We start from the raw sequence: 27,102 nt of genomic DNA on the forward strand, positions 1-27,102 counted from the left end.
TGCCTTTTTGAGGCATTCTGCCTGAATAGTCTTAAACCAGATGGCATGAACATTGACTTCTTTATCTTCCAGTAACCACTCCCATCTGCCCCTGTATTTTTCCTATCCCATCGACCCCATCACCCCATCTCTTTTCCTCTCTGCCCTCTAAATCTGCCCATTAGCCATTTGTTCCTCATTCTGGTTCTCCTCATCACCTCCTCCACTTTATTCCATGGTGTACTGTTCTCTCCTATCATCTCCTAGTTTCTCCAGCCCTTTGTCACTTCCACCTATCTCCTCCTAGCTTCTTACATCATTCCCACTCTCCCTTTCACTCTGTTGCCTCTTCCCCTCACCCCTCTCTTTGGATCCGCCTATTGCCTGCCAGCTCTTGCTTCACCCCTTCCTCCACCTGCTTAAATGGGCTATCTCCCCACTTTCTTTCCAGTCCTGCTGAAGGGCCTTATCTCAAAATGTTGACAGTCCGCTTCCCTCCATAGAAACTGCTTGATCTGCTGAGTTCCTCCAGTATTTTCAAAGATCAAAGTAAATTTTATTATCAAAGTGCATCTATGTCACCATGTACAACCCTGAGATTCATTTTCTTCTGAGCATACTCAATAGATCTATGGAATAATAATAATAATAATATAACAGAATAATATAGATAATTTTCTATAATAACTATAATGAAAGACTGACCAATGAGGGCTTTCAACCAAAGGGCAGAAGATTACAAACTGTGCAGGTACAAAAGTAAGAAACAATAATAATAAGTAACTAAGCATTAAATATCGAGAGCGGATGATGAAAAGTCTTTGAAAGTGCTTCCATAGTTATGGGAACATTTCAATGATAAGACAAGTGTGGGTTTTGTGTGTATTGCTACGGATTTCCAGCATCTACGGAATCCCTCACGTCTTCCAAGTAATGTCACCCTCTGAAAGTTCAAAATGAGAATGGAAATAATTAACTATATGTTGTATGCAATCTGTGTTTAATTCATTCTCGTTCTTTATTTTCAGTGGAGGTAACTGTTAACTGTTTCAAAAAGTTGCTTTTCTTTTTGTATGATATTTTAGATCTTAATGACTCATTTTTGAGGACTCTACAAGTCATGTTCTCAGTATTAATTATTTATTATTTAGCTATTGTTGTTACTAGTTTTTTTGTATTTGCACAAGTTGGCTTCTCAGCACATTTGGATGTTTGTTAGTCTTCGTAGTTTTTCGCAACACACACAAAATGCTGGAAGAACTCAGCATGTCAGGTAGCATCTATGGAAATGAATAAACAATCGAGGTTTTGAGCTGAGACCCTTCAGCGGGACTGGAAAGGAATGGGGAAGGTGCCAGAATAAAAAGATGGGGGGGTGGCAGGGGAAGGTGCTAGGTGAAGCCAGGTGGGTGAAAAAGGTAAAAGGCTGGAGAAGAAGGAATCTGATAGGAGAGGAGAGTGGACCATAGGAGAAACAGAAGGAGGAAGGGCACCAGGGGAGGTGATAGGCAGGTGAGAAGATGTAAGAGATCAAACTGGGGAACAGGAAAAGAGGGAAAATTTATTTTTTTTACCTAAAGGAGAAATTGATACTCATGCCATCAGTTGGAGGCTACCCAGACGGAATATAAGGTATTGCTCCTCCCCTCTGAGTGCGTAATTTTTCATTGATTCTAATTTATTTCTTTGTTCTACTGTGAATGCCTACAAGAAAACAAATTTCAGGGTTGTAGATGGTGACACATACTGTATGTACTTCGATATAAATTTACTTTAAACCTTGGGAATTTCCTTTGATCTTTAATGGGCCATTTACCCAGCAGTGCTTTGATGTGAAATTCTTTGCAGATTTTACACCAAGCACACTAACCTGACTTTTCAGGTAGGACTGTACAAACTCACAAATGAAATAATTATGGCCATCATTTTATATCTAATCCTGAAACTAAGCAATCTACTCGATCTTTCCGAGGATCATAGGATCATGAAATTATTCTACAACCTCGATACAAGTCTATTGAATGGTGTTAGGTTTCTCTCATATAGAACATAACAATAATGTACAGGCCCTTTGGCCCACAATATTGTGCCCAACCTTTAACCTACTCTAAGATCAACCTAACCCTTCCCTCCTGCATAGCCCTCCATTTTTCTGTCATCCATCTGCCAATCTAAGAGTTTCTTAAATGCCCCTAATACATCTACCTCTATTACCACCCCTAGCAGGGGATTCTATACACTCACCATGATTTTTTTTAATAAGTTGCATATTTTGAAAAGATTGCTTTTAAACAAAATATATTTATGCAGTGTGAAAAAAGATGCATAATTGAAAGGGAGTTAAAATCCACCTGAGGAAGATGTAATGTCAGAATTGACATAACCATAAAACTCTAGCTACTGAGGATCAATTTTAGGCAATAATTGCTATGTGTTTTCAACCAATTCCAGAACAGAGATACATGGTTGTGTTACTGGATGTTAGCAGTATATGCATTGATAATTAATGAAAATGAACAGTAGTGAACAAAATCTGTGAAGTTGATAGCTTAACATCCTTTGCCCTGATGCTAAATTTATAACTGTGTTAGTTTCCTTTAGAGAATATTTTAATTCTTTTATAAAAATTTCTTAATCTTGATTTCATGTTATTTTGCAGGGGATACAGTTGGAAAATGTGGTGATCCTGGCATTCCAGCACACGGTTCACGAGAGAAGGGTGAATTCCGGGTCAAGGGCGTTGTGCGCGTTTCTTGTCTCACAGGATACATTTTGCATGGCTCCGCTGAACGAGTTTGTCATTCCAATAGCACCTGGTCGGGGAAGCAGCCAGAGTGCAAAGGTAAGGCAGATCCCTTTAATAAAGTCTTCCAAGTAGTTGTAGTCCTTTCCACATTCTGAAAAGAGAAATATAAAACTGGTTACAAAGCAAGAAAGGGCATCAGCTTCCCAAATAATCTACTCTTTCAGATAGGCTGGGCATTTCTCTTTGGAGCAAAGAAAAATGAGAGGCAACTTGATAAAGGTATTCAACATAGATCGAGTGGATCTATGGTTATGGTGACAAGGCGGGGGAGTGGGACTAAATGGGAGAATGGATCAGCTCATGATAAAATGGCGGAGCAGACTCAATGGGCCGAATGGCCGACTTCTGCACCTTTGTCTTATGGATAGCCAGAGAGCTTTTCCTCCAGGCAGAAATGGCTAATACAAGAGGTGCAAGCTAATTGCCAAGCTTGGCTAACATCACAACATCAAACAAGTGGGAATAATTTTCAGATGATCAGAGGAAAGTATAGGGGGTAATTTCTTTGCACAGCGAGTGGTGAGTGAATGGAAAGCCCTGCCAGGGGTGGTGGTAGAGGCTAATACATTAGGGGCATTTAAGAAACACATGGACGATTGAAAAATGGAGGACTACTGTATGTAGGAGGGAAGGATCAGATTAATCTTAAAGCAGGTTGAAAGGTCGACACAAATTGTGGGCCAAAGAGCCTGCGCTGTGCTGGTGTGTTTTATGCTCTAAGTTCTTAACTCATTCTATGATGAACTTTCAGACAATATTGCAATAATCCTTAATATGGTTTGATCCTAGGAAGGCAAGTTCAATGTGGGCATTCAAATAATTTTAAGAAGGAGACAGACCTTGTCAACAATTCTTCCTTCCCTTGTCTATCCAGCACTACTGCTTCAGGATAATTTGCAGCTGGCCAGCTTTCATTTGAGTCACAGTCAGCACTGCATCCTGGACATCAGGGGAAAAGTATCCCAGTCTTGTGACTTAATGTAAGGTCTGTTCCATAGCAAAGAGTCAAATAACTCAGCAGAGCCACAAAGGGTAGTGAACAACTGGAACATGCCCAAAACACAGAGGCTGAGTGAACTGAGAAAGCTCACTCATAGGTTTTTGTTAGCCCAGCTTATTAACGATTATGTTAACAGAGTGAATAAATGGAATTTAGTTACAAAGTCAAAGTCACAGTTGGTGTAGTTATTCACTGATTCTGTTGTGGTTAGTGTTCTGTGGATTTACTGTGATTGCTCGCAAGACAATGAATTTCAGGGTTGTAAATGGTGACATTTATGTACTTTGATAATAAATTTACTTTGAACTTTGAACTTTTGAAGTGTGGAAATGACACCATATACTACCTTGAGAGTTGTTTTTTATAGGCATTTACCAATATTGGATATATGGGTTATGACCGAAAGAAAAATGTCTGCAGTTGCTTAGCACTTTAGTGCAAGGGTGGTTATCAGTTGCATCAAAAATCAAACTTACTAAAATTAACAAAAATAGTGAAAAGAAAATTTCCAATATTTTTAAAAAGGTACAGAATGCACAATAATAGCTGCATAAAGACTGTTACTCCTGACAATGCTGATCTCTCTCTGCTACTGAGGGTGATGAACTCTGTGTATTAGGCTCCAAGACATATAATCTTTAATTCCCACGAAGTTAACTTAAGACTATACTTGAAATTAGAATATGATGCATTCACCAATCAACTTCATAGCTTTTTACTTCACTCGCTCCCTCTCTCCCAGTTTCACCTATCACTTGCCACCTTATATTTCTTCCTCTCCCCCCCCCCCCCACCATCTTGCTCTGACTTCTCCCCTCCCTTTCCAGTCCTGAAGAAGGGTCTCAGTCCAAACCATCGACCATTTACTCGTTTCCATAGATGCTGCCTGACCTGCTGAATTCCTCCAGCATCTTGTTTGTGTTGCTTAGAATATGATGCACCCCACAATGTAGTTACAATCATATTAAAAAATAAAGAGAACTAACTATTTTAAGTACAGTATACAAACAACATATAAACATTTACACCTCCCCTTTACTAAAGCAATGCAATAATCCGGTGTATGGCTGGAAAGGCACCACAAAGCCAACTCATTAGTACCTTTTATTAGAAGATACTGTGGAAAATATTGAAGTGTGTGTGTGTGTGTGTAAATGGCCTAATTCAATGGGCCAAATGTCCTACTACGGCTCCTGCTCCTATTGCTCCTATATCTTATGGTCTTTAATTTGTTTACTGAGTGCTCTCCATCACAACAGGAAGGTAAAAATATACAACAGAGTTAATGAAACCAGGACAAACAGTTTCTAATTATTGGTTAGAACAATCTATAAATACTGTTGTTCAGTTCTTAACTTGCTTCACGGAGAATTGCAAGAAAATTAATGAAAATGTAAGAAAAATATTTGTAAAGAAGAAGGAGCTGTTTGGTTACTCTTTGATATTATTTTATGTGAAGAAGATATTTGGGTCAAGTTGTGCTGGCTGTGACCAGGAGCTCTGAAGTGAAGCATTGGTATTCTTCCACTCCTCCTTAAGACCCGAATTTATGTGGACCTGCCTTAAGACTTCGGCATGTTGGATGACAGGTGCTAGGGCATCTGTCACTGCAATCTGTTGCTGGACTGTGAGTCGAGCCTGGCCATTGCATTACAGCACAATAGGGGATTAGCCTTCTCTGATCCACACTAGCCAGATCACTCAAAATGGTGCCTCTGATCTGGGGCTTAGGGAAGAAAGAGAGAGGAAATCTGCTTTACTTCGAGTTTCACATTTTTAAAAATTCATATTGTTCTCATTTAAAGAAAAAAAAATGCCTGTTTAGTTATATACAGCAAAGTTTTTAAGAGATAATAGTTTTCTTGCTCTTGATTTCCAGCCTTGAAATGTCTCTTAAAATCTGTGACATTTTACGAGCTTGTTACAAGCTCTCCCAGAATGGAAGCGTGAACTCCTGATTTTGATCCTGTCAAATACTAACTGGGAGAGGGGCCTCAGTGGTGGGGAAGGAGCATCAGGCTCTCAGTGCTGAAGCCCTAACTCGGCCTAAACCCAGTTCGATTTGGCTCATTAGCACTCCCACACTGAAATACTTCACCTGAAAACTACGTGACACAATTATCTCCGTCTCTTTTAAACACGAGAGTCTGCCTTGTTGTTTACATCCTACAAATTAACATCATTCAGTTGAACCACTGTCTCCAAGTATAACACTAACATGGAGTTCTGTGGTGAACTAGATATACCTGTCTGACTGCTCCTGTGGCTCCTCCCACAGACCCTGCTGACTGCTCCTGTGGCTCCTCCCACAGACCCCTGTATAAAGGCGACTGTGGGCTACTGCTCTCCCTCATTTTCCCCAGGATGTAGTGTTGTTTATTCTTCCAGTCAATAAAAGCCGATATCTCGTTTCCTAAGTCTCAGCGTGAGTTATTGATGGTGCATCAAGTTCTAAAATCCTGATCTGTTTTAACAGATGTTATTTTACAGTTTTATATATTTGGGAAAGTGTTTAGGTGGGAGAAAATTGCAACTTTGTGTTGGACTAGGACTGAATTATACTTTTAAGAACTAATAATAGAGATTTGAATAAAGACAAAAGTGTCACTTCCCTGAGCAACACACACAAAATGCTGAAGGAACTCAGCAGGCCAGGCAGCCTCTATGGAAAAGAGTACTGATGCACCATCAATAACTCACTCTGAGACGTAAGAAGCGAGATATCGGCTTTTATTGACTGGAAGAATGAACAACACTACATCCTGGAGAATGAGGCCGGGCTCAGGCCTCAATCGCCTTTATACAGGGGTCTGTGGGAGGAGCCACAGGAGCAGTCAGCAGGGGTCTGTGGGAGGAGCCACAGGAGCAGTCCAGACAGGTATATGTAGTTCACCACAAGTACAGTCAACTTTTTGGGCCGAAACCCTTCAGAAGGAGTGGGGGGGGGGGGGGGGGGAAATCTGAGGAGTAGGTTTAAAAGGTGGGGGCCGGGGAGAGAGAAACACAAGGTGATAGGTGAACCCTGGAGGGGGAGGGATGAAATAAAGAGCTGGGAAGTAAATTGGTGAAAGAGACAGAAAGCCATGGAAGAAAGAAAAGTGGGGAGGAGTATGGTGAACTATATATACCTGTCTGGACATGCCCCCTGCTGACTGCTCAAGCCCTGCGCCAGCTCTTCACTCTGTTCGGATACCCCTGCTATATCCACAGTGATAGAGGGTCCTTGTTTATGAGTGACGAGCTGCGCCAGTACCTGCTAGCTAGGGGCATTGCTACTAGTCGAACCACGAGTTATAATCCCCGGGGAAATGGACAGGTGGAGAGGGAGAATGCCACAGTGTGGAAGGCCACACTGTGGCAAGGAGCACCATAGGGAGGCGATGGACAGGCAAGGAGATAAGATGAGAGGAAAAGGGAATGGGGGCATTACCGGATGCTCGAGAAATCGATGTTCATGCCATCAGTTTGGAGGCTACCCAAACGAAATATAAGGTGTCGTTCCTCCAACTCAGTGTGGCTTCATCACGGCAGTGGAGGAGGCCATAGATAGACATATCGGAATGGGAAGTGGAATTAAAATGGGTGGCCACTGGGAGATCTTTCTCTGGCAGATGGAGCGTAGGTGCTTGGCGAAGTGGTCTCCCAGTCTACGTGGGGTCATACCGATATACAGGAGGCCACACCAGGAGCACTGAACACAGTATATGACCCCGGCAGACACAGGTGAAGTGTCGCCTCACCTGGAAGGACTGCTTAGGGCCCTGAATGGTAGTGAGGGAGGAGGTGTAGGGGCAGGTGCAGCACTTGTTCCACTTGCAAGGATAAGTGCCGGGGGGAGATCAATGGGGAGGGAGAAATGGACAAGGGAGTCACATAGGGAGCAATCTCTGCAGGAAGCAGAAAGTGGGGAAGTGGGGGGGGGGGGGGGAGGGAAAGATGTGCTTGGTGGTGGGATCCCATTAGAGGTGGCAGAAGTTTCGGAGAATTAAGTGCTGGATGTGGAGGCTGGTGGGGTGGTAAGTGAGGACAAGAGGAACCCTATCACAGGTAGGTGGCGGGAGGATGGGGTAGGAGCAGACGTGCATGAAATGGAAGAGATGCATTTGAGGACAGCATTGATGGTGGAGGAGGGGAAGCCCCTTTCTTTGAAAAAGGAAGACATCTCCTTCATTCTAGAACGAAAAGATTCATCCTGAGAGCAGATGTGATGGAGACAGAGGAATTGAGAGAAGGGGATGGTGTTTTTACAACAGGGTGTGAAGAGGTATAGTCCAGTTAGCTGTGAGAGTCCTTTGGTTTGTAATAGACATCGGTGGATAAGCTGTCTCCGGAGACAGAGACAGTGAGATCGAGAAAGGGGAGGGAGGTGTCAGAAATGGACCAGGTAAATTTGAGGGCAGGGTGAAAGTTGGAGGTAAAGTGAATGGGGCACTTTTAGATTTAGTTATGTGAGCTAGCAATTTGGTTATTTAATCTTTGCTACTTTATATTATGTTTAATTAATTCACTTGACATGAACTAAGAATAGTGAATAAAATTCTGTTCGTCAGAATGATAAGAAATTAGAAGTCATTTGTATTTCAAGTGCAGAGACTTTCATCGGTTAACTATGCCAATCCCTTTAAAAAGAACATGGGAAAGCTGCAAGGATTACAATTTCTCAGTAACTCACGATGAGGACGCCCTCAGGTTGGAGGAGTAACACCTCACATCCCATCTGGGTGGCCTCCAACCCATTGGTATCATTATCAATTTCTCTATCTTCTGGTAATTTCTACTCCCTCTCCCTGTTCTCTTTTTCAGCTCCCTATGCTTGTTCACCTCTTACCCCTTCTCTTCCCCTCATCTGCCACTAACACCTCCCACTGGCGCCCCTGCTTATTCCCTTTCTGCCATGGTCCACTCTTCCATGCTATTCTATCAGGTTCCTTCTTCAGCCCTTTACTTCAAGCACCCATCACCTCCCAGCTTCTCACTTCATTCCCCTGCCCCCAGTCACCACCTTTCCCTCTCACCTGCTTTCGCCTACCCCTTGCCAGTTGTATTCCTTCCCATCCCCCCACCTTCTTCAAACTTCAGGTAAGTTTATTATCAAAGTACATATATGTCACCACATACAACCCTGACACAAACCAGCTAACACACACAGAATGCTGGAAAAGCTCCACAGGCCAGGCAGTATCAATGGAAAAAGAGTACAGTCGATGTTTTGGGCCGAGACCCGAAACTTCAGCGGTACTTTTTTCCATAGATGCTGTCTTGCCTGCTGAATTCCTCCAGCATTTTGTATGTGTTACATATGCAACCCTGAGATTCATTTTGAAATCCGAGCTGGCATCTTGAAATGCACCTGTTTAATCCACTTGTTTTTGGATATGAAAGAAATGGACAAGGCAGATTCTGTTGCTCAACAATGCCTAACTGAGAAATTATTTATTATGGAAATGGACTGCCATTTGCAGGTGACATCAAAAGGTGTCAAGTGTTTTCAAGACATTTCAAAGCATCTTTACGAACAGGAATCCATTAAACCTAACAATAGTACAAGAAAGTCTCCAATAATATATCAAAGAATGAGTGGAACATCTTAAGTACTTCATGACATTACCAAATACTTTACTTTTGACTTGGAGTGACTTGTAATGTAAGAGGCTTGATGTCTCTTTTATACACTGCAAGATTCCGCAGACTAACATGATAATGATCAGACAGTCTGATCCTTCAGTGCTGGCAGAGAGATCAATATTTGGAGATACAGCACTGTAACAGGTCCTTCCAGCCTAATAAGCCTGCACTGGCCAATTAACCTACTAACCCACAATCTTTGGAACGTGGGAGGCAACCAACACGTTGGTGGGGAGAACATACAAACTCCTCACAGACAGCAACGGGAGTTGAACTTGGGCCCCTGGTGCTGTAATAGTGTTATGCCAACTGCTATGGTACTGTACTGCCCTAATATTATTCAACACTTTGGAAAGACATGATCGGCCCTTGGTTTCTAATGACATTTCTCATAGTACTGTATTCTCTTAGTATCATAGCCGTGTGGGTTTTTAAAACATTTTTTGCTGTTGCCTATGATGCTTAAAAACTTGAGTCTGTAGGCAAGAATCCTAACCTGAGCTCCAGCTAATACCTACATAATTACAACACCAAATTACACAGCTACTGAAGTTTTAAAGCTTTAATTAAGATTTGAACTGCGGATAAGCAGAGCATTGACTGTGCCTTAAATGCTTTCCCAGTTGAACCATGCCAAAGATTTCATTGCAAGCACTTCCACTTCAGTCAGTCCATTGTACTTAGCCATTACACTTTGCGTAGTTTGGACAAAACAGAACTGACAGGATGCTTTGTCTCATGGAACATGAGGCAGAAACTGAGTGGAGCTTCAAGCAGTGCAGTAAGACATTGCTCCCATAGTAACCTTAAAGCATCCAATAATTTAGCAGTCTGAATTACTTCAGCAACCCACAAGGCAATTTGTTACCAATTACATCCTGAAAGGTGCCATCAGTATTCGCTTTAGTATATCCTTGGGTTACGTTCATTTAAAAAATGGCAACATTTTCACTGATTTTGAATTAACGGAGATGATACTTTGTCAAGTAGTGAGTTGTGGCCTTAAATCTGACCCACTGACAAAACTCAAGAGGAAATTATTTTGCCAGCTACTTTTATTATGAAGCGGCAGTAAAAATTAAAGATCATACAGGGGATACATTGGGCAGAAGATCCTTTACTTCCTGTCTTGTTGAAATTTACCCTTAATGAGTCATTGGAAATAAATTATAGGCCAGTGAGCCTGATACCAGTAGTGGGAAAGTCATTGGAAGGTATTCTAAAGAACTTGATATATGAATATTTGGGTAGACAGGGACTAATTCGGAATAGTCAGCATGGCTTTGTGCATGATAGGTTGCATCTAACCAATCGTATAGAGTTTTTCAAGGAAGTTACCAGGAAAGTGGATGAAAGCAAGGCAGTGGATGTTGTCTACATGGACTTTGGTAAGGCATTTGACAAGGTCCCGCATGGGAGGTTGGTCAAGAAAGTTCAATCTCTCGGACCCTGTGGGAGGCAAGTACAGAAATTGGCAGAGCCCGAGCAGAGATGTTCAAATCATCCTTGGTGACAGGAGACTTCCCAGGGGATTGGAGGATAGCCAATGTTGTTCTGCCATTTAAAAAGGGGCTAAACATAAGACAGGAAATTATAGGTCGGTGAGTCCGAAATCAGTTGTGGGAAAGTTATTGAAAGGTATTCTAGAGGACCGGATACAAAAGTATTTGAATAGACATGGATTGACTGAGGATTGTCAGCATGGCTTTGTGCACGGTAGGTCATGGCTAGCAATCTTATTGAATTTTTGAGGAAGTTACCAGGAAAGTGGATGAAGGCAAGGCAGTGGATGCTGTCTACATGGACGTTAGTAAGGCCTTTGACAAAGTCCCGCATGGGAGGCTGGTAATAAAGGTTCAGTTGCTCGGCATTCAAGATGAGGTAGTAAATTGGATTAGACATCGGCTTTGTGGGAGAAACCAGAAAGTGTCAGTAGATGGTTCCCTCTCTGACTGGAGACCTGTTACTAGTGGAGTGTTGCTGGGTCTGTTGTTGTTTGTCATCTATATCAATGATCTGGATGACAATGTGGTTAACTGGATCAGCAAATTTAGATCTGCTGATTACGATTGGGGGTGTAGTGTACAGTAAGGAAGACTATCAAACCTTACAGCAGGAAAAATGGGTGGAAAAATGGCAGATAGAATTTAATGTAGACAAGTGCAAGGTATTGCACTTCAGTAGGACCAACCAGGATAGGTCTTACACAATGAACAGCAGGGCATTGAGGAGTGTGGTAAAACAAAGGGATCTTAGATTACGGGTCCATAATTCTTTGAAAGTGGTGTCAAAGGGTTGTAAAGAAAGCTTTTAGCCCATGAGCCTTCATAAATCAAAGTACTGAGTAAGGGATGCACATGCAAAATGCTGGAGGAACTCAGCAGGGCAGGCAGCATCTATGGACAAGAGTACGGTCGACGTTTCTGGCCAAGACCTGCAGGAGATGAGATGTTATGTTGAAGTTGTATAATATGTTGCTGAGGCCTAATTTGGAGTATTGTGTGCAGTTTTGGTCACCTAACTACAGGAAAGATATAAATAATGTTGAAAGAGTACAGAGAAAATTTATAAGTATGTTGCCAGGACTGGAGGACTTGAGTTATAAGGAAAGACTGAATAGGCCATTACTTTATTCCTTGAAAAGTCGAAGGTTGAGGGGAGATTTTGATACAGGTATACAAAATTATGAGGGGTATAGATAGAATAAATGCAAGAGGTTTTTTTTTTCCCCACTGAAGTTGGGTAGGACTACAACCAGAGATCAGAGGTTAAGGGTGGAAAGGGGAAAAGTTGAATGGGAACATGAGGGGAAATTTCTTCACTCAGAAGTTTGTGAGAGTATGGAATGAACTAGCACAAGTGGCACATAACAGCTCAATTTCAATGGTTAAGAGAAGTTTGGATACGTACATAGATGGGAGGGGCATGGAGGAGTATGGTTCTGGTGTGGATCGATGGGAGTAGGCAGTTTAAATGGATTAGATGCACAAAGGGGCCTGTTTCTGTGCCGTGCTTTTCTATGAATCTCTGACTATAAATTTTGAAGTAGAATTTCAGCACTTATGCCTCCCATTTAAGTGGCTGCTCTGGTTGAGTTTCAATTTAATAGATTCTCCAAAAATTCAGCAAAGGTAATGCCACAGAATGTCAAAAACATTGCCTGGCACACTTGCAGTGCAAACATAACACAAAATGCTGGAGGAGCTCACCTAGTCAGGTAGTAGCAATGGAGAAGAATAAACAGTTGATGTTTCAGGCTGACACCCTTCTCCAGGACAACACATACAAAGTGCTGGAGGAACTTAACAAGTCAGGCTGCACCGATGTGCAGGAATCAAAGCTAACGAAGGCTCTTGACCTGATACATCAACTGTTCATTCCTCTCCATAGATGCTGTTGAATCTGCTGAGTTTCTCCAGCATTTTGCATATGTTGCAGTGCACATTTTCCTTTCCATGTACAAACAAGCTGGATGAAATCAGCAGGTCGGGCAACATCCATTGAAATGAGCAGTCAACGTTTCGGGCCGAGACACAGATGCTGCCCGACCTGCTGAGTTCATCCAGCTTGTTTGTACATGTTGATTTAACCACAGCATCTGCTGTGTACTTTGTGTTTGCTTTCCATTAGTCAACCCATGACTGAATGTTTCCGAGACAGTACTCCATTGATACATGAGGGGTTCATTTGTTGGGGATTTTTGACTGAATTGAATGCTGTACATTCATCAGTAATCCTACTTCTGACCTCATAATGCATCAAAGGTTATTGATGAAGCACTTGAAAGTGGTTGCTCCTAAAAATCTGCTCTGAGAATGTGAGATATATTTACTGTCCTGGGCTATAGGCCTTTTTCTTTTTAGCAGGCTCAGCTTCCTGAGCATAGCAGCTGTGAGCTTCTAAAGATCAAAGTGTTGTTTTCCACATCAGTTAATCTTAACACCCAGTCTTCCTTGTTCAGCTGCTTGTTGTGAACAGGCACCAGTCCTTGGTTCTTAATGTAAGTGGCAAGCAATAATCAGTTTGAAGTTAAAAAGTACAGTTTTGCAAACAGGCACTATCTATAGAGCCACAGATCTGACGGCCCAACAGCACCTATGCTGACGGTTCGAGAGGTGCAGCGTAAGACAATAGGTGGATATGGAACAACCCTGCTGAATCTGCCTAAAGCAGAAATTCCTGGTGACCAAACATTCTAATTCTGATATGAGAAAATCTGCTGGGAATCCAAGCAACACTTGCAAAATACTGAAGAACTCAGTGGGCCAGGCAGCGTCTGTGGAAAAGGGTAAAGAGTCAACATTTCAAGCCGAGTTCCTTCATCAGGGCTGGAAAAAAGGATGAGAAGTCAGAGCTAGATGGTGGTGGGAGGAGAGGAACAACTTATCACCAGGTGATAGGTGAACCTGGAAGAGCAAGAGAGGTGCAGTAAAGAGCTTGGAGGTTGATAGGTGGGAATGCTCCCACCCTCTCCTTCACCATCCACCATTTCCAACTTTCCTCTCCCAACTTACCTCCTTACCTGCCCATCACTTCCCACTGGTGCTCCTCCTCCTTTTCTCTCTTCCGTGGGCTTCGGTCCTCTCCTATCAGATTCCCCCCTCTCCAGCCCTGTATCTCTTTCACCTAACAACTTGCCAGCTCTTTACTTTACACACCCGCCCTCCTGTTTACACCTATCACCTTGTGCTTTTTCCTCCCCAAATCCTACCTTCTTACTCTGACTCCTCATCTTCTTCTCTCCAGTCCTGATGAAGGGTTTCGGACGGCCCGAAACGTCGACTGTACTCTTTTCCATCGATGCTGTCTGGCCTGCTGAGTTCCTCCAGCATTTTGTGTGTGTTGCTTGGATTTCCAGCATCTGTAGATTTTCTCTTGTTTGTGATTGACCTGTGTGGCCACATTCAAGGAGCTAAAAACTTGGACTCCAAAATCTCTCTGCTCACCAGCACTGTTAAGGGTCTTGCCCTTAAAAGTATACTGTCACCTTGCATTTGCCCTACTGAGGTGCATCACTTCACATTTATCTGGGTTAAATTCCATCTCTGTGCATAACAAAAGCTTCTGAACTGACATGGATAACTTTAATCACTGCTCTTCCGAATTGATTTTATGACCTACAGACTCACTTACAAGGATTTTTTACAGCTCACAGTCTCAGTACTACTTTATAATTTGTCTTCTTTTACACATTGGCTGCTTGTCAGTCTGTGTTTATATATAGCTTTTTGTAAATTCTATTGTATTTCTTTTTTTCCTTAAAGCGCCTTCAAGCAGTATATGGTAGCATATAATGTACTAACTTCTACTTCGCATCTCATGTTGGAAACAGAAGGAAGTGCAGGAATTGAACCTTCACTCTTAATTGAGAGGCATGTTAAATACACATTGGAAGAGACTGTCCCGGATCTAATCTGCTGCCTGCACTCGTATTACAAGGAGGGCCTTGTAACATGGAGGGCCAGACAAGTTGACCATCCTCCCCATGTCTGTAAACTAGTAGTGAATCTGTGGATTGCTCTGCCACAGACTGCAGTGGAGGCCAAGTCCGTGGGTATATTTAAGGTGGAAATTGATAGTTTCCTGATCGGTCAGGGCATAAAAGGATATGGCAGGAAGGCAGGTGTATTGGTTTGAATGGGATCTGGATCAGCCATGATGGAATGGTGAAGCAGACTAGGCCTCAAGAAATACATCCTGAAACTCAGGCCTCAGGGTACCCTGCTGGGTTTAGAATTTTTTTAATGTGCCTCGGGTTCGGTGACATTTAAAAATTATTGAAACATACCTAACAGCTTTTTAAAAAGAATTTGAGAAATAAGCAATACAAATAAAAGCAAAAGACAGAAACAATGCTCAGTTTCTCAGTGTTTCCCTATTCCACTACTGAAGGGGAAGGTCAGACACTCTCATATCATCTCTGACATCCACATTTCAAAGCAAAGTAACAGAATTCACAGGGCAGCTAACAAAGGAATGGCAGCTGCATCTTCACTGAGTCACTAGCTAAATATAACTGCGATCTGCTCTATTGTACGTACCCACACATGCAGCCTTGTGCTTTTCAAATTGAATACTTATTGAGATTCTTTATTCCCACAGCTTTTGCCAGCCTCTCTCTCTTCCACCTTAAGCACTCCTTTGATTGTCAAAGTATTTCAACGTGTTTGCTTTTCATTACACATCTGAGCAGCATTATTCAATATAAATTTGTCATACACCTTGTGCCTATCTCACCAAATGTGCTTGTCTGAAATTTCGTTATTGGCAGTAATGTACCCTGTAGATTTCCTTCAGAGATAGCGTTTGACCTCTTTGTCTTATATATAGTTGACTGCTGAATTATGCTGAACTCAATGACACTGGAGCCAAGAATTTATTTCTCCAGTGATTAACATTTTCTGTAGAAGTTATGAGCAAACACCAAAACTAGATGAGCAATGCTGCTCTTGTCATCCCTTTTGCACTCTGTAAAGAAGAACTGCTTTGATCAAATTCTGAAAACTTAGTGCTTTGCTTTTATGAAGTTGTTTTTGATTGATTGATAGCTTCCAATATCTTTTATTTCCTTTCCTCTTGCTTCACAGATTGACCTGAAGGATGGTAATGTACTTTTAGAGTAACTGTTATATTCTTCTATAGTGGCAGAGTGGAGATACGCCTCTTCCAAAGGAGGTGTAAGGCACTCCTTCCCTCCACTAGCCTGCAAGTCACCTTTGGGCAATGTGTAGCACCTGCTTAGCCCCGTGATCAGGGTCACGTGAAGCCATGGCAGCAGGTGGTAGATGGTCGTATAAGTGGCTGGTGCTTACCCCAAGTCCTGATTATGCGACTATGACACCAGGCAGTCAATCTCTGAAGAGTATTGATAATCCCTGGGGTCACCTGTCTTCCATAAAAAAAATTTCCAAGAACAATCATGATCAAGATCATGATCGGCCACGTCATACGACACGGCACAAAATGATGATGATGATGTTGCATTCTTCCAGTTTGGGATGTCTTCGTCAAAATGTTTGAAATTGTAATCATCAATTAATTTTATATCCCAGATGTCTGCTAGGTTATATTGTCCCTTGACACAAGAGATTCTGGCAGATGCTGGAAATCTGCAGCAATATGCTCAAAATGTTAGCAGATCTCAGCAGGTCTGACAGCAACTTTGGTAGGAAATGAGCAGGTAATGTTTTGGGTCAAGACCCTTTATCAGAACACTGAAATATTGTCTGTTCATTTCCCTCCAGAGATGTTGCCTGACCTGCTGAGTTCCTCCGGCATTTTGTGTGTGTTGTTTTCCATCATTCCCACAATCCTGATTGAGAAGTTACAGAACCTGGGCCTCTGAACCTCCCTCTGCAACTGGATCCTTGACTTCCTAACTAGAGGACCACGATCTGTGCGGATTGGTGATAACATATCCTCCTCACTGATGATCAACACTGGCGCACCGCTAGTGTGTGTGCTTAGCCCATTGCTCTACTCTCTCTATACCCATGACTGTGTAGCTAGGCAGAGCTCAAATACCATCTATAAATTTGATGACAATACAACCATTGTTGGTAGAATCTCAGTTGATGATGAGAGGACGTACAGGAGTGAGATATGCCAACTAATGGAGTGGTGCCACAGCAACAACCTGTCACTCAATGTCAATAAGACGAAAGAACTGAATGTGCACTTCAGGAAGGGTAAGACAAAGGAACCAATCCTCATAGGGGGATCAGAAGTGGAGAGAGTGAGCAGCTTCAAGTTCCTGGGTGTCAAGATCTTTGAGGATCTAACCTAGACTCAACATATTGATGTAGTTTGTAGAGATCGTAAAGAGCACCAAATTTCTTGGTGTTCACCTGATGGAGAATCTCACCTGGTCCCTCAACACCAGCTCCATAGCAAAGAAAGCCGAGCAGCGTCTCTACTTTTTGCGAAGGCTGAGGAAAGTCCATCTCCCACCCCCCATCCTCATCACATTCTACAGGGGTTGTATTGAGAGCATCCTGAGAAGCTGCATCAGTGCCTGGTTCGGAAATTGCACCATCTCGGATCACAAGACCCTGCAGCGGATAATGAGGTCAGCTGAGAAGATCAACGGGGTCTCTCTTCCCGCCATCACGGACATTTACACTACATGCTGCATCCGCAAAGGAAACAGCATTATGAAGGACCCCATGCACCCCTCATACAATCTCTTCTCCCTCCTGTCGTCTGGGAAAAGGCTCCGAAGCATTCGGGCTCTTACGACCAGACTACATAACAGTTTCTTCCCCCAAGCTATCAGACTCCTCAATACCCGAAGCCTGGACTGACACCTTGCCCTACTGTCCTGTTTATTATTTATTGTAATGCCTGCACTGTTTTTGTGCACTTTATGCAGTCCAGTGTAGGTCTGTAGTCTAGTGTAGCTTTCTCTGTGTTTTTTTTTATTACGTAGTTCAGTCTAGTTTTTTGTACTGTGTCATGTAAACCATGGTCCTGAGAAATGTTGTCTCGTTTTTACTAAGTACTGTACCAGCAGTTATGGTCGAAATGACAATAAAAGTTGACTTGACTTGACTTGTAGTTATAAAGAAGGCAAGACAGCGGCTATACTTTATGAGGAGTTTAAAGAGATTTGGCATGTCAAAAAATACACTCAATAACCTTTATAATTGTACCATGGAGAGCATTCTGACAGGCTGCATCACTGTCTGGTATGAAGGGGCTACTGCACAGGACCGAAAGAAGCTGCAGAAGGTTGTAAATCTAGTCACCTTCATCTTGGGTACTAGTCTACAAATTACCCAGGATATCTTCAGGGAGTAGTGTCTCAGAAAGGCAGTGTCCATTATTAAGGACCTCCAGCACCCAGGGCATGCCCTTTTCTCACTGTTACCATCAGGTAGGAGGTACAGAAGCCTAAAGGCACACACTCAGCGATTCAAGAACCGTTTCTTCCCCTCTGCCATCTGATTCTTAAATGGACATTGAATCTTTGAACACTACTTCACTTTTTAAAAAATATACAGTATTTCTGTTTTTGCACTTTTTAAAATATATTCAATATATGTAATTGATTTATTTGTTTATTTATTATTATTTTTTTCTCTCTGCTAGATTATGTATTGCATTGAACTGCTGCTGCTAAGTTAATGAATTTTACGTCACATACCGGTGATAATAAACCTGATTCTGCTTCTCTAACTCTACCATTTCTCAGCATTAGATTTCATACACCAATTATCTGCCCAATCCATCACTCTGTTCGTATCTCCTTGAAACCTATGACTGTCCTCTCACAATTCACACTATCAATTACACATTTGGAGATGGTGTTGTGAATACCCTGCTGAATTATTTGCTGAGCATCTCATATTGGGTTCGACAGTTGAAGTTCTACTTAAAATGAATTATCGCAGTACCAAATTAGGTTTAAACCATTAGTAACATAGTTAATAAAAAAAACATTTAAATGTTGGGAAGATTAAATTGAAAGCAAAATATCATCCAGCATGTGATATAAAATGTGAGCATCATAAGTTATGAAGCAATCCACAATGCTGCAACAGTTTTTCGATTGACAACCTACATCTTGCTTTTCCATTTGTTGTTTAGAATACCTCAAGCTCAAAGTAAATTTATTATTTATTATCAAAGTACACGTGTACAATCCCAAGATTCATTTTCTTTGGGCATACAAGAATCTATGAAAGACCACAGCAACAAGGTGGATAATTAGTGTGCAAAAGACAACAAACTTTTCAAATAAAAAATATAGAATAAAAGAAAGAATAATAATAATAATAAATAATTAAGCAATAAATGTTGAGAATATGATATGAGGAGTGCATGAAAGAGAGTCCATAAGTTGTGGGTTTATTTAGTGATGGGGCAAGTGAAGTTGAGTGACGTTATGCCCACTGGATCAAGAGCCTGATGGTTCAGGGATAATATCTGTCCCTGAACCTGGTGGTGTGAGTCCTGAGGCTCCTGTACCTTCTTCCTGATGGCAGCAGTGAGAAGAGAGCATGTCCTGGATAGTGGGAGACCTCAATGATGGATGCTGCTTTCCTGCGACATCGCTTCATGTAGATGTGCTCAATGGTGTGAAGGACTTTATCTGTGAACAGTTAAATATCCAATAAAAATATACACTTTGTTTTTACTAATGATCAATATTGATCAGGTTAATTTATCCTGGGTTGGGGGTGTGTTTTCAGCTTACAGTGAAGAAGTTTTGGGACAGGACAGATACAACTAAAACCAAAAACCTGCAGCCTAGACCCTAGGGCATGTCTTCCGAAGACAGGAAGAGTGATCTAAAGTTTTTCTCTTTGGATAGAAGGAGGATGAGAAGCGACTTGATAAAGGTTTTCAAGATGGCAAATGGCATAGATAGAGTGGATGGCCAGAGACATTTTCCTTGGGCAGAAATGGCTAATATAGTTGGGGGTGGGGTAGCATAATTTTAAGATGATTAGAGAAAAGTGTAACAGGGGTTATCAGATGAAATTTTTTTACACAGAAAATGGTGGATGCATGGAATATCCTGCAATAGGTGGTGGTAGAGGTAAAGATGTTGGGGGCATTTAAGAAACTCTTAGAAAGGCTGATAGATAATGGAAAAAATGAGGGTTATGTAGAAGGGAAGGGTTAGATCTATCTTAGAGTAGGTTAAAAGGTCATCACAACTTTTTGGTTCAAAGGGCCTGTACTGGGCTGTCATGTTTTATGTTCTGAAATCTTGTTCAAATATTTCAGTCATTATGGTAGTGAGGTGCCAGTGAGGGTAAGTGTAGCATGCTCGGGCTGATGAACACGTGGCTGAGAAACTGGTGTAGGGGGCAGGGTGGACCTGTACAAGAGAGACGGGTTACACCTGAACTACAGGGGGACCAATATACTTGCAGGGAGGTTGGCTAGTGTTATTGGTGAGGATTTAAACTAGATTTGCAAGGGGAAGGGAACCAGAGTGCCAGAGTAGATAGTGGAACGGGGGTAAAAATAAGTGATGTTAGTAGTTCATGCGAAGCCATAAATAGTAAGGTTGTGTGTGGTGGTAGCAATCTTCTGAGGTGTGTATATTTCAGTATTGTGGGAAAGGCAGATGAGCTGAGGGCCTGGATTGACAGGTGGAATTATGACATCATAGACATTACTGAAACTTGGCTACAGGAGGGGCAGGACTGGCAGCTCAATGTTCCAAGGTTCCGATGTTTCAGACATGATAGAGGCAGAGGGATGAAGGGTGGTGGGGGTGGGCATGGCTTTGCTAGTCAGGGAAAATATTACAGCAGTGCTTCGGCAGGAAAGATTAGAGGGCTTGTCTACTGAGGCCATATGGTTGGAGCTGAGAAACAGGAAAGGTATGACCACATTAAGAGGGTTTTGTTATAGACCACCCAATAGTCAGCGAGAATTGGAGGAGCAAATCTGCAGAGAGATAACAGACAACAGCAGGAGACAGAAAGTTGTGATTGTAGGGGATTTTAATTTTCCACACATTGATTCGGACTCCCATACAGTTAAAGGTCTGGATGGGTTAGAGTTTGTGAAATGTGTTCAGGAAAGTTTTCTAAATCAATATATAGATGGACCAACTAGGGAGGATGCAATGTTAGATCTCCTATTAGGAAACAAGTTAGGGCAGGTGATGGAAGTGTGTGTAGGGGAACACTTTGGTTCCAGTGATCATAACATCATTAGTTTCAACTTGATCATGGATAAAGATAGATCTGGTCCTTGGGTTGAAGTTCTAAACTGGAAAAAGGCCAAATTTGAAGAAATGAGAAAGGATCTAAAAAGCATAGATTGGGACAGGTTGTTCTCTGGCAAGGATGTGATTGGTAAGTGGCAGGCCTTCAAAGGAGAAATTTTGAGAGTGCAGAGTTTGTACGTTCCTGTCAGGGTTAAAGACAAAGTGAATAAGAATAAGGAAACTTGGTTCTCGAGGGATATTGGAACTCTGATAAAGAAGAAGAGAGAGATGTATAACATGTATAGGCAACAGGGAGGAAATAAGATGCTTGAGGAGTATAAAACGAGTAAGAAAATACTTAAGAAAGAAATCAGGAGGGTTAAAAGAAGACATGAGATTGCTTTGGCAGTCAGGGTGAAGGATAATCCTAAGAGCTTCCACAGGTATGTTAAGAGCAAAAGGATAGTAAGGGGATAAAATTGGTCCTCTTGAAGATCAGAGTGGCTGGCTATGTATGGAACCAAAAGAAATGGGAGAGATATTGAATGGTTTTTTTGCATCTGTATTTACTAAGGAAACTGGAATGGAGTCTATGGAAACAAGGCAAACAAGTAGGGAGGTCATGGAACTTATACAGATTAAAGAGGAGGAGGTGCTTGCTGTCTTGAGGCAAATCAGAGTAGATAAATCCCCAGGACCTGACAGGGTATTCTCTCAGACCTTGAGGGAGACTAGTGTTGAAATTGCAGGGGCCCTGGCAGAAATATTTAAAATGTCGATATCCATGGGTCAGGTGCAGGAGGATTGGAGGATAGCTCATGAAGTTCTGTTGTTTAAAAAAGGCTCAAAAAGTAAGCCGGGAAATTATAGGCTGGTAAGTTTGACATCGGTAGTAGGTAAATTATTGGAAGGAATACTAAGAAATAGGATCTACAAGTATTTGGATAGACAAGGACTTATTAGAAACAGTCAGCATGGCTTTGTGTGTGGTAGGTCATGTTTAACCAATCTATTAGAGTTTTTCGAGGAAGTTACCAGGAAAGTGGATGAAGGGAAGGCAGTGGATGTTGTATACATGGACTTCAGTGAGGCCTTTGACAAGGTCCCACATGAGAGGTTAGTTAGGAAGATTCAATCGCTAGGTATACATGGAGAGGTAGTAAATTGGATTAGACATTGGCTCAATGGAAGAAGCCAGAGAGTGGTAGTGGAGGATTGCTACTCTGAGTGGAGGCCTGTGACTAGTGGTGTGCCACAGGGATCAGTGCTGGGTCCATCGTTATTTGTCATCTATATCAATGATCTGGATGATAATGTGGCAAATTTGATCAGAAAATTTGCTGATGATACAAAGATTGGAGGTGTAGTGGACTGTGAGGAAGGTTTTCAAAGCTTGCAGAGGGATTTGGACCAGTTGGAGGAATGGGCAGAAAAATGGCAGATGGAGTTTAATGCAGACAAGTGTGAGGTATTGCACTTCAGAAGGTCAAACCAGGGTAGAACATACAAGGTAAATGGTAGGATACTGAGGAGTGCAGAAAAACAGAGGGATCTGGGAGTACAGATACATAATTCCCTAAAAGTGGCATCACAAGTAGATAGGGTTGTAAAGAGAGCTTTTGGTACATTGGCCTTTATAAATCAAAGTATTGAGTATAAGAGTTAGAATGTAATAGTGAGGTAGTATAAGACTTTGGTGAGACCGAATTTGGAGTATTGTGTGCAATTTTGGTCACCCAATTACAGGAAGGATGTTAATAAGGTTGAAAGAGGGCAGAGAAGGTTTACAAGAATGTTGCCAGGACTTGAGAAACTGAGTTACAGAGAAAGGTTGAATAGGTTAGGACTTTATTCCCTGGAGCGTAGGAGAATGAGGGGTGATTTGATAGAGGTGTATAAAATTATGATGGGTATAGATAGAGTGAATGCAAGCAGGCTTTTTCCACTGAGGCCAGGGGAGAAAAAAAACAGAGGTCATGGGTTAAGGGTGAAGGGGGAAAAGTTTAAAGGGAACATTGGGGGGCTTCTTCACGTAGAGAGTGGTGGGAGTGTGGAATGAGCTGCCAGATGAAGTGGTGAATGCGGGCTCACTTTTGACATTTAAGCAAAATTTGGACAGGTATATGGATGAGAGGGGTTTGGAGAGACATGGCCCAGGTGCAGGTCAGTGGGACTAGGCAGAAAAGTGGTTCGGCACAGCCAAGGAGGGCCAAAAGGCCTGTTTCTGTGCTGTAATGCTCTATGGTTCTATGGGTCATTTTTTAAATATAAGTTATAACAGATGACTCCAAGAATGTATGAATTTATAATCCAATTTCTGTTTTCATATACACTTTAAATCAATGTTTACAGCTATCAAATGTGGAAACCCTGGGACACCAGCTAATGGCAAAGTGTTCTGGATTGATGGAACATCATATGCGAACACCGTGGCATACTCCTGTCTGGAAGGATACGTACTCTCTGGTTCAGCAACAAGACAATGCACAGTTAACGGTACCTGGTCAGACAATATACCTAACTGCACAAGTAAGTCAATAACAGTATCAGCATTTTTGGGTATGGGAAATTTTTAATATGTGGGTGTCCTTTTGAAGTTGCTTTTGATATCAGAACTGAAGCAGTTTAACAGGTACATGGAGCTTAGAAAAATAGAGGGCTATGCGCTAGGGAAATTCTAGGCAGTTTCTAGAGTAGGTTACATGGTTGGCACAACATTGTGGGCCGAAGGGCCTGTAATGTGCTGTAAATTTCTATCATCTAAAATCAAGTCCACAATTTAAAAAATGTTAGTGCCCCCCACTAATCAATTGAACTGCTTAACTGTTAAGTTTAATAAAAGTATATTAGAGTTGAACCCTTTCCATTTTCCTTAAGTTGATTGGGCTTCTTTCAAAACATTGATGAAGTATGTTCAAACCAGTTGGGGTCTGGGTCAGCCTGATGATCTGCAAATTCTTTCAATGGCACAGCCGTTGGTAAAAATAATGGTGGATCAATTTGAAACTCAGACTGAAAATTCACTTTTTCTTATAGAACTTTGAAATATTTACTTCCATGTTGCTATTTTTATCAGAACATGGTAGTGTTGCGGTTAGCGTGATGCTATTACAGCTCGGGGGCATCGGAAGTTGGATTTCAATTCCAGCGCTGTCTGTAAGGAGTTTGTGTGTTCTCCCCGTGGCCATGAAGGTTTCCTCCCAAAGTCCAAAGATGCCCCAGTTAGTAGGTTAATTGTAAATTGTCCTGTGATTAGGATAGGGTTAAATAGATGGCTTGCTGGGCGGTGTAGATCATTGGTCTGGAAGGGCCTGTTCTGTCATAAATAACTAAAATAAATACTAAGTTTTTGCCAGCCAGATCTTTCAGAATGTCAAAGATCAATTTCACCTTGTCTATTTTAAAATATTTATTGTAAGGAATAAATTTGCACAAGTCTAAGTGATTTACTGTCATCTTATTTTTGCTGCTTTGGTCCTTTTCTTCACATGTGCATGCCTCTTAATTGTGGTAAAAATGCTTTGCTAAGCCAACAAAATTTGTATTTGAGTTATTGTTTCATCTCCCCTTTCACACGACTGATAAATTTTTGTGTCAAATCTGGTCTTTCCCAGTAATTACCTGTGGTGATCCTGGAGTACCAGCTAACGGAATGAGACTAGGGGATGATTTTACGGTGGGACAAAATGTCACACAAATGTGCCAACCAGGTTACACAATGGACTCTCAGGCTTCTGTGGTCCGTTCCTGTCTCAGCAATGGTACATGGAGTGGCTCAGTGCCGCTATGTAAAGGTAATAGCATTTTGCTGCATGCGACAATTACTCGGAGACACACTCAACCTGCAGATATGAGCATCAAGATCGAATAAACAAAATGTTGGAGGAGCTCAATGGGTCAGGCAAATTTTGTGGCGGTGATACTTTAGATGGAGACCCAACACTGCAGAGTGCAGAGGGGAAGTAGCCAATATAAAGTGCAGAGAGGAAGGAATGAAATAAGAGGTGGCAGGCAACAGGTGAGGAGGGAAGATGATGTGCAGATGCAGGGAGGGGAAGGTGCAGGCAGAGGCAGAGTCTACAAGGCGATAAACAGGCAACAAAGGCATGCAAATTCTAGAACCAGCTAAGGGAAGGGTGATAGGTGGATGGAATAACTGGAGAGACCATAGGAGACCCATTGGATTAAATATGTGGGTGAGCGGGTGGGAGAGGAGAGGGAAAATTGTGTTGTAGGGGACTGTGGGGTGGGTTTGGAAAATTGGTAATTAAGGGAACGCTGGTGTGGATCAGAAGGGAGCAAAAAGAACGCAAGTTGCAGGTTACCTGAAATTGGAAAGATCCATGCTTATACCATTGGGTTTTTAACTTACCAGAAGAGGTATGTTCTAGTTTGTGTTTGGCCCTCTCTGGCATTCAGGAAGGTTGATGATGGACAAGTTGGTGTGGGAATGGGAAGAATGATGAAATGGCATGCCCTGAGGGATTCACAGTGGCTATTGTGGACAGAGCACAGGCATGTAGCAAAAAAGATCACCTAGTTTTCACTTGGCCTTGCCTATGCAGAGGAAGCCAAATGCAGTAGACAAGGATGGAGGAGGCGCGTGCGAATCTCTACTGCAGCGGGAAGAGCTCTTTGCGTTCCTGGTTGATGGAGAAGGGGAATGTAAAAACAGATGTTACACCTCCTTAGGATGAAGAGGAAAGTGCCTGGGGAGGATGAGGGATGGGTAGGGAAGAGAGTGACAGGCAAGTAGGAAGTAGCAGAGAGAGTAGGCTCTGTCTCTGTCGTGGGCAAAGTACTGGAGAGTTTAACATCGGTAGCTGAGCGAAGGGCGCTGAGTAGGCTACGGTCAATTATGGATAACTCTGAACATCCTCTACATAGCACCATCCAGAGACAGAGAAGCAGTTTCAGCGACAGGTTACTATCGATGCAATGCTCCTCAGACAGGATGAAGAGGTCAATACTCCCCAATGCCATTAGGCTTTACAATTCTACCGCCAGGACTTAAGAACTTTTTAAAAGCTATTATTAATGCTTTTTGAGATAGTGATTTAGATGCATATCATATTTTTTACTGAGTTAAGTATTGTATGTAATTAGTTTTGCTACAACAAGTGTATGGGACATTGGAAAAAAGTTGAATTTCCCCATAGGGATGAATAAAGTATCTATCTATCTATCTAGTCCTTGTAAAAGCCAGAAAGGTGCAGAGAGGTAAAGATGTGACTGATGATGGCATCACATAACTACTGTTAGAAATGGCATAGAATACGTCGTTTGTGTTAACAACCAACACGACCTAAGGATGTGTTGGAGGCAGTTCACAAGTGTCACCCCACATTCTGGTGCCTACATAGCATTCCCACGATGCACCTGGCCTGCTAAGTTCCTCCAGCAGTTTGTTTTTTTTTGTCACCGCAGTGAATATTTGATTTAATCAGGATGGAAATTAGACTAATTATTTTTGTAGTGATTTTGTTTAAGCATATTGCCATTAACTAAATGACATCATGACTGCATATGTAATTTTCCACTGTAGGTAGAACTTCTAATATTGCAGTACTGTAGACTGATAATGAAGCATTCTTAACAATTACGCAATTTAGGTAGAGATTGCATCCACTGAAGTAAAATTGGATGACAATGTCCATAAATTAATGTAAAAATACAATAAATTTACTTTGAACTTAGAACTTTGATTTTATTGCTAAATACAAGTGCTAAATGTATAACATGGTAGTGTCAATATGTTAAGCCCTGTCATGAAAAATTTGAAAGCAGAATATAACATAGGCATGAAGATATTCCAAATCAGGGATAAACATCAGCAATTAACTATTCTGCTATTTAATCTACAGTGTTTGTAAATTATTGGAACTGAGTGGTAATAAATTATTTATTGCGAATATATCTGTTACACTGGCAAGCTGAACCAACTTCGATTTTAAATATAAGAGGAACTTGTGCTTAATACTATCCTATGACAGATAGAGAGATCAGCTGGTTGAGTGGTGT

At 41.8% G+C, this 27,102-nt stretch overlaps 1 protein-coding gene across 1 annotated transcript in view; it reads left to right on the plus strand.

Annotated features, from left to right (window-relative positions):
- The window catches only part of csmd3b (CUB and Sushi multiple domains 3b), a 2,154,916-nt gene that overhangs the window by 2,069,964 nt on the left and 57,850 nt on the right, over positions 1-27,102 (plus strand). Inside the window, exons 57-59 of the mRNA XM_073038951.1 lie at positions 2,639-2,821; positions 23,434-23,610; positions 24,696-24,875. Coding sequence (XP_072895052.1) covers positions 2,639-2,821; positions 23,434-23,610; positions 24,696-24,875 — 540 coding nt within the window. The remainder of the gene's footprint in view (positions 1-2,638; positions 2,822-23,433; positions 23,611-24,695; positions 24,876-27,102) is intronic.

The sequence above is a fragment of the Hemitrygon akajei genome, chromosome 1 (assembly GCF_048418815.1).
Source record: "Hemitrygon akajei chromosome 1, sHemAka1.3, whole genome shotgun sequence".
NCBI lineage: Eukaryota > Metazoa > Chordata > Chondrichthyes > Myliobatiformes > Dasyatidae > Hemitrygon > Hemitrygon akajei.